Source organism: Euprymna scolopes, chromosome 18 (genome assembly GCF_053919585.1).
Source record: "Euprymna scolopes isolate OS-2025 chromosome 18, ASM5391958v1, whole genome shotgun sequence".
NCBI lineage: Eukaryota > Metazoa > Mollusca > Cephalopoda > Sepiida > Sepiolidae > Euprymna > Euprymna scolopes.
Window position 1 is genome coordinate 109,004,739 of NC_136499.1, and position 13,883 is coordinate 109,018,621.

The 13,883-nt window shown below is 35.9% G+C and overlaps 1 protein-coding gene across 4 annotated transcripts in view; it reads left to right on the forward strand.

The window, feature by feature from the left end:
- LOC145297753 (solute carrier family 12 member 1-like) overlaps window positions 1-13,883 on the forward strand; it is a 382,960-nt gene that overhangs the window by 317,347 nt on the left and 51,730 nt on the right. For all 4 annotated transcript variants that reach the window (XM_080143990.1, XM_080143991.1, XM_080143988.1 and 1 more), the window contains exons 12-16: window positions 983-1,138; window positions 5,636-5,735; window positions 7,119-7,230; window positions 9,822-9,956; window positions 10,059-10,165. In XM_080143990.1, the coding sequence (XP_080000116.1) occupies window positions 983-1,138; window positions 5,636-5,735; window positions 7,119-7,230; window positions 9,822-9,956; window positions 10,059-10,165 (610 nt within the window). The remainder of the gene's footprint in view (window positions 1-982; window positions 1,139-5,635; window positions 5,736-7,118; window positions 7,231-9,821; window positions 9,957-10,058; window positions 10,166-13,883) is intronic.

The following is a 13,883-nucleotide window of genomic DNA, read 5'->3' on the forward strand; positions in this document are numbered from 1 at the left end:
GTCTTTGCAGCAGAAAGTGGATCTTGGGTTTACTTTCTGGCAACGTCGTATTTTATTTTGTCCTTTAGTCCTCACATTCCATGAGCAGTGTTTCTGACAAAGGGGGAAAAACTTGCTGTTTACCAAGTCGAAATCTATCCAGCTAACACTTATTGTTGACTAGTTTTTTGACCTTGAAATAGTATTTTATTTTATTAGCTTTTATTTTTTAGCTCCTTATATCAGGTGGCTTCATGCCTTGCTTGAAGCAATTTCTTATAAAAGAAAAGATGTAGGTCAGTGTGACGTTGTTAAAAATGTGTAGCAAAACAAGAAGAGAAGATGAGTTAGAAATTTTAACGATAACATTTACATTACAACACAAAAACATTTAACACAAATGAAAAACAAAAAAAATAATTTTTTGCTTAGGCTGACGACTAATTCAGTAACTCCGTTGGCAGAGAATTTGTATGAGGATGGGATAGAAGTAGATCAGAGTACGCTAATGAGAAATAAGTGAGCTGTTAATTTAAACTACTCACAAAAAGAAATTTTAAATATTAAATTTTGATTCACGTTGGTCAGAGAAAAATTTCAAAACTAATTACAGTTTTGTATCAGAAGAGACTTCCATAGATTCTTTTTGGCTGGATTAATTTGAATCACGAATAGAAAAATATGAGATGAGATGGCCAAGCAATTTAAAAATTGAAGTTATATGTAAAACAGGGGAGGGAACTCAGTCTGGAAGAATAAGGATGAAATAAAAAGCAGACACTACCAATTCCAGTTTCAGTGTTTACAATCGTTGGCAGTCCAGATTTAATAGTGGAATATGTAATGTTAATAGAACTTGTTTATTGATTATTTTTGATATATTGACATTTTGGTGTTGTGTGATGGTGCACATAGCAGGGTGTGAGTGAGAGTGTCGGGTTAGGGTTATTGTTGCATTTCATATTTGTTATACCTTGTGTGTGTGTGTTTTTCTTTTGTTTAGGATGGCGTCCAGCTTTCCGTTGGTATTCAATGTGGATAAGTCTTCTGGGTGCCATTTTGTGCATAGCTGTCATGTTCATCATCAAATGGTGGACTGCTTTACTAACATTTGCTGTTATAGCATCACTCTATATTTATGTACATCACAGGAAACCAGGTAAGATGATTCGATACTACTCCTCTCTTTCTCTCTTCCCACCTCCTCTCTAACCCTCTTTACCCGTCTTCTTTCTTTTTCCTTCTTTCTGAACCACCTTGAAACATATAGTTTTCTAAGAAAAATTTGTACATCATAGGAAACCAGTTAAAAGTATTCTACCCACCTCCTTTCTTTCACTTCCTTTCTCTCTAACTCTCTCCCATTCTAACTCTCTCCCATTCTCTCTCTAACTCTCTCCCATTCTCTCTCTAACTTTCTCCCATTCTCTCTCTAACTCTCTCCCATTCTCTCTCTAACTCTCTCCCATTCTCTCTCTAACTCTCTCTAACTATCTCTCTCTAACTCTCTCTAACTCTCTCTAACTATCTCTCTCTAACTCTCTCTAACTCTCTCTCTCTAACTCTCTCTAACTATCTCTCTCTAACTCTCTCTAACTATCTCTCTCTAACTCTCTCTAACTATCTCTCTCTAACTCTCTCTAACTATCTCTCTCTAACTATCTCTCTCTAACTCTCTCTATCTCTCTCTAACTCTCTCTAACTAACTCTCTCTAACTCTCTCTAACTCTCTCTAACTATCTCTCTCTAACTATCTCTCTCTAACTCTCTCTAACTATCTCTCTCTAACTCTCTCTAACTATCTCTCTCTTACTCTCTCTAACTCTCTCTAACCATCTCTCTCTAACTCTCTCTAACCATCTCTCTCTAACTCTCTCTAACCATCTCTCTCTAACTCTCTCTAACCATCTCTCTCTAACTCTCTCTAACCATCTCTCTCTAACTCTCTCTAACCATCTCTCTCTAACTCTCTCTAACCATCTCTCTCTAACTCTCTCTAACTATCTCTCTCTAACTCTCTAACTATCTCTCCCACTCTCTCTCTCTAACTCTCTCTAACTCTCTCTCTCTAACTCTCTCTAACTATCTCTAACTATCTCTCTCTAACTATCTCTTTCTAACTCTCTCTCCCACTCTCTCTCTCCCACTCTCTCGCTAACTCTCTCTCTCACTTTCTCTCTCTCACTTTCTCTCTCTCACTTTCTCTCTCTCACTTTCTCTCTCTCACTTTCTCTCTCTAACTCTCACTCTCTCTAACTCTCACTCTCTCTAACTCTCACTCTCTCTAACTCTCACTCTCTCTAACTCTCACTCTCTCTAACTCTCACTCTCTCTAACTCTCACTCTCTCTCTCCCACTCTCTCTCTAATTCTCTCCCACTCTCTCTCTCTCTCTGACTCTCTCTCCCTCTCTCTTTCTCTCTCTCTGACTCTCCCTCTCTCTTTCTCTCTCTCTGACTCTCCCTCTCTCTTTCTCTCTCTCTGACTCTCCCTCTCTCTCTCTCTCTGACTCTCTCTCTCTCTCTCTCTCTCTCTCTCTCTCTCTCTCTCTCTCTCTCTCTCTCTCTCTCTCTCTCTCTCTCTCTCTCAACCATCTTCGAACATAAAGTTTTCAGAGGAATTAGAGAAACTTCTATTTGGATTATCCAGACTACATTTAAATTTCTGCATGTCAGTACTTGGGAGGAGGGACAATGGTCAAGTGACTAACAACACAAACTTTGAACCTGGGTGTTCCAAGTTCGAATCCAGTTTGTTTTACTTAGTGATGTTGGGAACCTTCTCATGGTTCCTCCCATAAGTATCCAATGTCTTTCTAGAAAGAATTCTGACTAGAAAAATACCGGGGAAACCACTGCCAACAATAGAATCTTCTGATTCATACAATATGATGATGAGTATTAGGGATAGGAGATACACTCGTGTACAATAGTAAACACAAACATAGCATGGAAAGAAAACTGTTTCCGTGGGAGAAAGTTAGACGGTGTCTAGGTGAAGAAAATGAAGAATTGACAGTTCTGTTAAAAGTTGGCCAGCAGTTATCTTCAGGTGAAGATTGTCAATGCTGGAGCATCCATTAGACAGGACCACAGGGGTGAGAGAAGGAATGTTTTTCTTCAGTGCTGCCAGGGGTTTTCTCCACTGACCTACTGTGATTCCTAAAGGGGCTGAAGAAGTTCCTCAGGAGACAGATGGAATCAATGTGTCCTGTACGCTGATTGGTCAGTGTGTGACCAAATCGTCTAGCATTGACATTGATTCACAAGAGAAAATAAGCTTTATTTCATTTATGTCTGCTATAAGTACAGTCAGGGAAGCAGGAAACAGGGAGAGAATTCCAAAGCCTACCAATTTAAGGGAAGAAACTATTAGAGTAGAAAGATTTTCAACATCTAGAGACCTCTACAGTGAAGGGGTGAGATTTTGCTGTTTGTTAGGTTAATTGGTGGTATTTACATTGGCTGGGCACAAGTGCTAAGAGTTCATCAGAACATGTTCTATTGAAGCACTTATAAAACAAGCACAGAGATGAAACATTATAGCAATTATACAAGAATTGGAGCTTGGTTGATAGGGAGATAACTATCAAATTGGAGACTTTTTTTATGAAACTAAAAACGGTAGGCTAGTGGTAGACCCACCAGCCCAAATGTGGCAACAATACTCCATGCATGGGCGAATGGTGGCTTTGTAGAGATACAGGATATTGTCAGGTATGAGTAATTTTCTAGAAGACGCACACCTTTCTTTGCAGCAACTTTGACAACGTCTTCAAAGTATTTGTTCCAATTCATGTTGCCTTTTGAATTGAAAGCCATGTTTAATTTTAGAAGAGTTTCCGATGAGTAACTAATATGTATCAGTCCCGAGATAAAAAAAAAAAAAATAGTTTTTGGTGAGTAGCTAATCTGTATAAGTCTTGAATTGTAAAAGCTAATATGGTCAGAGCCAGTGCAGCTACGTGAGTTGCCGGAAAGGTTTTGCAGTGCTTCATCATCTGTCTATCGGGATTAGAAACCTGATTTTTTTGTTGGGGTTCATTCCCTTGGCATTTGCCGATGGAAACGATCCCTAAAAGAGGAAAATTCTCAAACTCAGTTTGTGAAAAGGTAGCCGGCTGCAATTCCATTTCTTTTTCGTTTTTTTTTTTCTTTTTTTGTGATGCTTGAGAGCATTGGGTACACAAAAATTGCAGTGGGGTTACTGGTGGGTTGAAAGAGGATAACCAGTTTATGTGGAAGATGTGTAAGACAATATAGAGACAGATGAGAAATCGGATACAGAAAAAGTATATTTGAATGGTGAAGCTATTGAGAGTGCTCAGAAATGTTGTTACTTGGATGATACGATTGCATCGAAGAGAAGAGCTGGTGTTCGTATGATTGCAAGAATTAGGAATAAACTAGCCTGGGTGCCTGACATTGCCCGGATATTTGGAGGTGTGTAGTGAGCAAAAAAAAAAAATGTGGTAGTAGGCAAGCAGGCAAGTTTGAACCTGTACCGCGAAGGAGGAAAAGAATGTGGAATAAAAAAAAAAAGAAACGTGACATCTTTGCCGTTGCATCCATTGCCAAACTGGAAGTAGCAAAGTTTAAATTAAGGCTAGTCATTCGAAAAGAGGGAATGTCTTTCAAAAATATCGGCGAAAAAAGTGACCCCTTCTTGTAGAAAAGTGCCCAGTTCAGGATGAAGAAAATAATTTTTTTATCCAATTTTTTCGATGTTTGTTGTCCGAAGGGTCAAGCTTTAAAACAATACTGATCTCATGAAAATCCGTCACCTCTGTCAAAAGTTTTAGACAGACATACAAACATACATACATTTAAACAGACAGGTGAGATTTCTATTATAGATGGAGTAAGTTCAGGTAACTTCTGTAATGTGAACAGACATCCTGATGCTCATAGTAGCCCCTAACATCCAAGACAGAAAAAAAGTTTGTCAATAGTATTTCACTGAAGAAATAACTACTGACTCTTATAAAGATAAAATTGGGGTGAACAAGAGTAAAAAGAGGTGAAGGATGACTGAAATATATTATAAAAGTGAACTTACGTGTGTGCAGAACAGCCTCTGCCGAACTACTCTGTCAATTCTTAGTTTACAGACTTGAAGCTTGATATATAGGGAATTCAGACCAGTGGAATAAATTTGATTTGGTTTTTAGCTGGTAAAAATAGCTTCTAAAGGGTCACAATTGAAAAATTGGATTTTGGCAGGCGTAAGCCAATTTATGTAAGTCCTATATATATGCACAAATGTACATTTAACTACATTAATTTTGAAAGTTTTGATATCACCTGTCTTTAAGTCATATGGTAGTGAATACCGCTGGAGAGCTAAATGTTTTGGTTCTGATTCTCACTAATGGCACTCAAGACATTTTCTTTTACTTTCGAAATCATTACTATACATTGGGTATAATATGATAATCCATAGAGAATTGGTTCCATAATTATAAATACGAAATCTGCATAAATCAAAATATTTGCAAGTCTGTTTCAATCAGTTCATTACTTATTTGGTAAATCAGTTATCATTTTTAGCTAATTTTTTTTCAACATAGTAAATACAGTATATATTTTTTGTCAGATCATATAAATTTGATATGTCATTAATTTTTTTTTTTTCCTGAATTTATTTTTTATTTTAAGATGTAAACTGGGGTTCCTCTACACAAGCACATGTTTATAAAAGTGCCCTACAATCAACTCTTAAATTAATTGCTGTAGAAGACCATATTAAAAATTTTAGGTAAGTTTTTTTTTAATTAATTTTTTTTCCTTTTTCTATTTTCCCTTTTTTCTTTTTTTTTTTTTTTTTTTTTTTTTTACTTTTTTTTTTACCTTTTTATTTCATTTCTTTTCTTGAACTTTTTTTTAACACTTTTTTCTCAAATTTTCTCATTTATTTTTTATTCATTTTATTATCTTTTTAAAAACTATAAGAAATGAAATTTGGGGATTATTTTCACTGGTTTTCTGACTGGTGTTATCAGATCCGGCTGTTTAAAGATATTGACTTCCTGACCTAAAATGCACCAAACATTGATGTTATTGTTTTTTTCTCTTTGCAAAACTCAATCATGTTCTGCAAAGTCAAAAACAAAAACAATTTCCTCTATAAAACAAACAAACCAAATACCAAGATAGGAAGAGCTTGAAACATAAAATCTTTTACTTTTGACAAAATTACTGGATCAGATTACCTAAAAAACCAAGCCAAAACTAATTTTAAACGTTGACTTTTTGTGTTGTGATGTAGCCGGGTTGAATGCTGGAAGTTTCTCGTCAGCCAGAAAATAAACCCGCAACACAAAATTCGTTTGTTAGAAAAATATGTAATTATTATTTTATTTCTTGCTTCATATGTATGCTCCCAAACTGTAGACAGAGGGGGAAGCAAGAGGGGGCAGATTCAGCAGCGGGCTTGGGCTAATGTTGCTTTCCGACTGACTGGCTTATGCATCCCTGCTTGTGTGTGTATATATATATATATATATATATATATATATATATTGATCTGTTTCCTAGCAGGTGTTTTGACGCAACAACTGTGGGGAGGGGGGTCAATTACATGACCTCTTCACCTCTGGTGACATCAGTTTTGACAGCTTCACCCTATTGCTCAGTGCGTTTTGGCTATCGACCATCGTATGTATGTGTGTGTGCATGTGCACAGTCTCAACAATTATACTCAAGAAAAATGGTTAACTTATTCAGGTCAAGATCACAGTATAGTATCTGTTCTGATCCTGCACTTCACTTTTTTTCTGTTCTCGGTTAGTGGAGGAGAAATCCTTCATGGTTGAGACAATTTTTATTTTTGTTCCTATCCAGAGAGCTCCTTTTTGGGGAGCTGGATTTTCCCCACATTAGAAACCAACCTTGTGTCTAACTCTGCCCTTGTGGGGGGGGGGGACAAGTAAATAGGAACTTATTTGTCTTATAAATTAAATAAATTTGTCCAAAGATCCTGGTAATAAAAAAATCAGATATGTCTTAAAGGCTAGCTTAGAACTGTAATTTTGATTCCTCATTAAAAAATAACAGCATTACTTCGAAAGATTAACATTCTATATTTAAGACGGACAAAAACTTATTTTAATTTGGATGCACATTTTTTTTTTTCTTTTAGGCCACAAGTGCTTCTACTTAGTGGCTTACCAAGCAGTCGTCCAGCAATTGTAGATTTTGTGTCCAGCTTCACACGAAACTGCAGTTTAATGATCTGCTGTAATGTTATTGTGGTAAGACGTTTTTCTTTTTTCTTTTTTGTACAATTAAACAATTGTTTACTTTTATATCACACAATTAAATGATGTATATTTGTTTGTGTTATATCATCGAATTGACAAAAATACATAGATGTAACATAAAGAATTGATTTATTCCAAAAGGTACAATACTACAAGTGCATGTCAGGTAGCAACAATTGATAAGCAAATTGACAAGTAAACCACAAGGTGTTTGGCTTCTAGCTCTCAGCATCAACTGACTCCAGTGAGCTTTGCTCTCAAATACTGTAGAACCATAGTCATGGTTAAACCATGTCACAACAGTTTACGAACAACTTGTGGTTGTTATTGGGACACATGGAGCCATTTTGAAATTTATGAATTCATTTCTGTTTATTTAATAGATAACAGGTGGTAAGGGTTTGCAAATCTATATTTCCCAGTCCTTTCATACCTTTCTCTGATTGGTAAATATCTAAATTAAATATATCGAAAAGGTCATTTGACAGAAATAAAGTATTTCATACAGACATGGGCATGAATTAAAAACTATGATTAATTGTTGAAAATGAAATAATCGTTGATTGAGTCGAATCCACCTGAGTAGAAGAATCAAACATGGTCGATTGTCAGAAATAAAATAATTGTTGATTGAAACAATCTGTAAATTGTTGGTTGAAGAGGGAAATACCATGTCACTAAATAGATGTGCTAGGGGCTTGACTTCATTAACAGCAAAGTAGAAATTCCATGATGGATGTTTGCAAATAGATGCATGGATGTCAGAAATTGTTGTATTGAAATAGTAATCATCAGTTGAGAAAAATATCCTTTCAAATTTATTATATCTATATTTTTATACACATTTGTCATTTTTTTTTTTAAGCACAGCAAATCTACAACATATGAATACATAAATATGTAGATTCTGCTACACGGAATTGGAAAATGTGAGTCATCTAGTATCAAGTTGCAAGGTTCTTTTGGAGGATGGCTACTACTCAATGTGACATGATGGAGTATGTCAGTACATCCACTGGACCATCTGTAAAAAATTAAACATTCAATGTAGCAGCAAATCCTGGGAACATCAACCTGAAAGAACAGTTGGAAATGCCTTATATACCATACATCACAACCATGTAATCCTTACAGCCACCTACCTTGAAAATGCTGCTGTGAAACCTGACATAGTTATATGGAATAAGTCAGACAGAGTTACAACCTTGGTTGAAGTGAGTGTTCCTAATGGAGGTCTGAACAGAGCTGAAAAGGAGAAACAGACAAAATATCAAGGTATCATGCATGATATGAAAAGAAACTGGAATCTAAGGGAGATATCAATCATAGCAGTTATTATAGGTGCCACAGAGCTTATGAAGAAGAACCTGAAGCCCTACCTAACTAATATTCCTGGTGAACAAGTGCAAAAGAGATCCAGACAATAGGATACTAAAAAGAGCTCTCGGTTGGTTTCAATAAAAAGCAGGGCAATGTTGGCAGCTGGTTTGGCTGCCCTATACTCAGCGTTACAATCTTCAAAGGAAGAAAATTAAAAAACAAGATTATAATTGCTGCCCAACATCAAAGCTTGATGACAAATGCTTTAAAGAAAATGAGTGGTCTCAGCAATGACAGCAAATGCAGGTTCTACCCCACAGAAGTAGAAAGTGTGAGATCCAACTGACATCCAGCTGTAAGGTTCTGCCAATGCAATACAATTCTATACAATATAACATGATGAAGTGTGGACATATCTCCACTAGATGGTCTGTGAAAGTTGAATATCGAATACAACAGCAAGACTTGAGAACATGCACCAGAAAGAACAATTGGAAATAAGTCCTGCACCATCCATTGTTACTATACAATCCCTACAGCTACGTACCTAGAAAACGGAGCTATTAAACTTGACATATTAACATAGAACAAGGAGAAAGAAGCAACCTTAGTAGAAGTTAGTGTCTCCCAATGATGCTTGGTTAAACAGAGCTGAGAGGGAAAAGATAACAAAATACCAAGATCTCATGCATGACATGAAAAGAAACTGGAATTTTAGGAAGATCTCCATAATTCCAATAATTATAGGAGCAACTGGACTTATGGAAAAGAATTTCAAAAACTACTTGGCAAATATACCCAATTAACCACGTGCAAGAAAGACTCAAACAATTGCACTTAAAGAGAACAGTCATAATTTTAAAAAGATCTCTCGGTTAGAGTATCTGAGTTAGCGGGTGAATGTTTGGCATCTGGTAGGATGCCCCATCCCCAGCTTGAACAAACTGATATGAAAATTTTAAAAAATAAATAAATAACTGGATGAAAATGTTGCATCTGGTCAGTATTTGTTCAGGAAGCAATAAGTTCTCTGGATAGAGCATGGACTAATCATCCCAGGGTTTATGTTGAAATAAGTATACAAACATATAAACATATCTAACAACTTTATAAAATTAGAAATATATAAGGTTGTAGTTTATGTCTGTCTGTCTGTTCATAAACTTCTCAAAGGTTTTTGAAATAGATCCCTCTCCCCCTCAAACCATATATATATATTCTGGAACCTGTAGACCTTTTTCATTTCCTTCTCTTTCTTTTAGGATCCTAATGCAGACAGTTTGAAAGTTTTAAGAACTTCGGAAGAATATAATTGGCTCCATCGACGACGAGTGAAGTGTTTTTACAGCCCAATAATTTCTCCTGATTTCCGTTTGGGCGTGCAATCTTTTATGCAGGTATTTGTACTTTAATCGTCACTGAAAATTTTATTCCGCTTTCTTCATTCACCTTTTTATGCATTCCATAATGAACCTGAATTAACTTTTTTTTCTCTGCAGACTTGTGGTGTTGGAAAATTACGACCAAATACATTAGTCATAGGATTCAAAAATCGATGGAGGACTGCGGATCCTGAGGAAGCAGAAGATTACTTCAATGTTATTCAGTGAGTAGACAGCATTTTTTCTCCTTTCATCCAATACTTATGCGTCCCCGACATACATATCCCTGACAGACCTGCTTAACAACAAAATCTCACCCCTTCACTGTTGAGGTCTCTAAATGCCATAAAGCTTTCTACTCTAATAGTTTTTCCCTCAAACAACTAGACTTTGAAATTACCTTATTACCTGCTTCCCTGACTGTACTGATATGCAGAAGATTAAATGTAATGTAAACTAACATCTTGTTAATCTTTTCTAGGCATGGTCCCAAATAGTAGCCCCTTGCATCCAAGTGGCAATATACTTTGTTAGGGGTGAACATGAGTAGAAAAAATAAACACTTTTTACATAGGTTGCACTTTTAAATCTCTTCCCTTTCTCCTAAGTCACATGGTGCTATTTGACCAATCAGATCTTAGCATAGCTCAATATAACCAAACAGGTTTGAATCTGAGCCACAGCTTACTAATAAGTATTAGTAGGTCATGTCTGAACCCATTTCACAGTGTATAAACACCATCTTGCAATGTCTAATCAAGATTGGAACAGTCATTAGCTAAAGGAGCTACAAAGTTAGAATGGGGAGGAAAATACTTGGAGAGACAAAGTAAACAAACGTTATGTTTAAAGCGCCCAAAATTATACCTTTCCACAATATGACCTCAGAGACGAGAGCAGTTAACTAATAGTGAAATACTTTTAAAGATGGACATGAATTATTCAGTTTTTCTGTCAGCAGGCAATTGGTGGCTTTTATGTGTGTATTAGTAGAGAAACTCGACATTGCCAGGGATTGAATAAAGCACCCTGTATACTTTTGCACTCATAACACTATAACATTTTTATTCTTATACTAGCAGGAGTGGGAGAGGGGGGGATCGTCCGGCCTTGCCCAGTTATTAAATATGCTTAAATATATTTTAATTCATGCAGATTTTGTATTTATTATTACAGAGCCAATTCTCTATTGAATATGTTGTATCTAATATGTAGTACTGATTTCAAAAGTTAAAAATAAAATGATTTGGCCAGAATTGAAATCAAAACGTTTAGTGCTCCAGCCATATTCCCTACCATTTGAGCCGAATCTGTGTGATTAGAAGAATCAAATATAGTGGATTGTCAAAAATAAAATTATTGTTGACTGAAACAACCTGCAAATTGTTGGTTGCAGAGAGAAATACACCACCACCAAATAGATGCCCTAGGGGCATGACTATATTAACAGCAAAGTCGAGGGTGTGAGCCACCTGACATCCAACTGTAAGTGCTCCTCTGAGAATAGATAGATACGAAAGATTTAAAATTAAACCACTTCAAACTATGTATGAATTTGCACAAAAGTAATAGAAATATGTCGGCAAATTGAAATGAACATTTTACATTTCAACATGCCAACATATTTCTGCACAAATTATCCATCCATCCAAACAAAGATTTTACTTGTTATAAATCATCCATGGTGTATGATTACTAAGACTATGATAAAAGAATATTCTTTTATTTGTTTTTACTCTCGAGTATATATCTGACACAGTTAATCAATTGAGAATTACATTGCTCTTTCTAAAAACATATAAGATATTAACTAATATATACTCGAGAGTCAAAATAATGAAACAAATATTCTCTCGTCATAGCCCTAATGATTACTATTTTCCGTTAATTTCAGTGTTATGTGACCAATAGTTTAAGAGTTTACCTGTTAAATATTTACACACAAACATACATCTACTTATATAGATTTTACACTTTATATAATATTCAATTTTTGGTGTGGGGCTAAAGGATAGGTTATATATTAGTGACCATATGTCAACAGCGATTAAGTTAGCTAGTGTTGATTTTGACAAGAGTCACAATTAGTGCATGTCATGATAACCGAAACATGCAAATGTCAGAATCATTCTGTAGGTTGAATTGTAATGTTGTCTGGAAACCAAAACATTGTAGTTTTCAGTCGCAGACAAAGAATAGAAAAGAACTCCAACTCACTTTTTCTGTTTAACAACATTTATTTCCTCAATGTTACGGCCGTGACATCACTCGTGTAATCTGGAACGTTCTCCATGCCTCTCATGTGATCTCGAATATTATCTCCTTTTTAAAGTTTTTATTTTCACTACTTGTGATCATTTTGTATGCATTTGCATATAGCCGTCCGTGCTATGTTATAGAATCTAGGATGACTGACGTGTTAAATAAAAGCAAAACAGTGTAGACAAAACAAAGGTATGAGTCAAGATGACAAATGACATCACGTTTTTCAATATAAAACAAAGGTTTTCAAATCAGTCTATCTGTGGAAGCCATACGACGGAGGCATTGCCAATAACGCAAATCTGCCAGGAGTTGAATGAAGTAGTTGGCCAAAAGAAAACCTTGATAATCGCTAAGTGTAAAATGTTACTTTGATGTTTTTGCTCCTGAACATTACTCATTTCAGTTAAGAGGCCCTGTTGACAGGGTATCAGAGTAGGCGGACTGCCCACCTACAGAGGGTCCACCTATTTGTCATGGGTGGCGATCTGTGAGGACTTGGGAGAGGATCTTGGTAGTTGAGGTTTTTAGAGACCAGAGTTAAGTACCTCCACTACCCAATATGCTGCTTCGGGCCCTTACCTGTGATAGATGGGTGGTTGTAAAGGCCCAATTCAATCAATTGGCTGGTCAGGCCAAGCCCTAATATCTACTACTAAGTGAACTCCCAATGATATTACATATAAAATCATCAAAAAAGTGAAAGGCTAAATTGAAAACGACAGAGCGCTAATAATGTGAATCTGCCATGGCTTGTCTGAAGTAGTTGGCCAATAATGTAGAAAACTTTGATAATCGCTAAGTGTGAAATTTTTTTTTTTTTTTTTTTTTTACATGGGGGTCACCACTTATCAAGGCCTGAAGGCCACTCAGGGATAAGGGTTATTGCATGTACAGTAATCAGTGAGATAGTATTGTAATAATCATTAGTATTGGGGATTTTGATAGAGTGTCTTACTTAAGGGGGCGGTTTGTCAGGAGTTTGTTTATGTGGGACTTGAAGACATCCAAGTTGTAGTCAGGTGGGAAACAGGCAAGCGGCAGAGAGTTCCACTGGCATGCAGTTCTAAGAAAGAAGCTTTGCTCATGGAATCTACGTTTGGATTTAGGCACAGATAAAGAGTGGGGAAAATTATTGACAGTAGTTTCAGCCATGTGTATAACTCATTTCAGTTAAGTTAACTGATTAAAAGAATGTTAGTTTCTCTCTCCCAAATCAATTCTCTTCAAAATAAAACTAAAAAAAACTCTCAGCAAACGTCTCCTTGAGTCTTTCCTGCATGAAAAGAAACTTTATTTGCATAGTAATAACTAGACAAAACTGCAATGATGAAAAGAACCAAAAGTCACATAAAAAAGAAGCTACTATAAAAGCAGCAAGAAAGAATAAAAATGTTGATTTTGTTAATGAAAATATAACAGATATTCTCAGCATAAATCCGGTGCAAGGGTATGAGTAAAATAACATTGAAATAAATTTTCATACATTCATATTCTTGAACCTTTTTCAGGCATACCCAACATTTTAGAAGAGCCACCGTGCATCCCGGTTTCCATCCCGAATGCCTTGCTAACCTTTTTATTATTTTTTTAATTTCTATAATTTTTAGTTGAAATGAAATAAAGTAAAATTGGAGCACAGGGTGGGTCAGGTGCTCGTGTGATTGTAAGAGTTAGGAG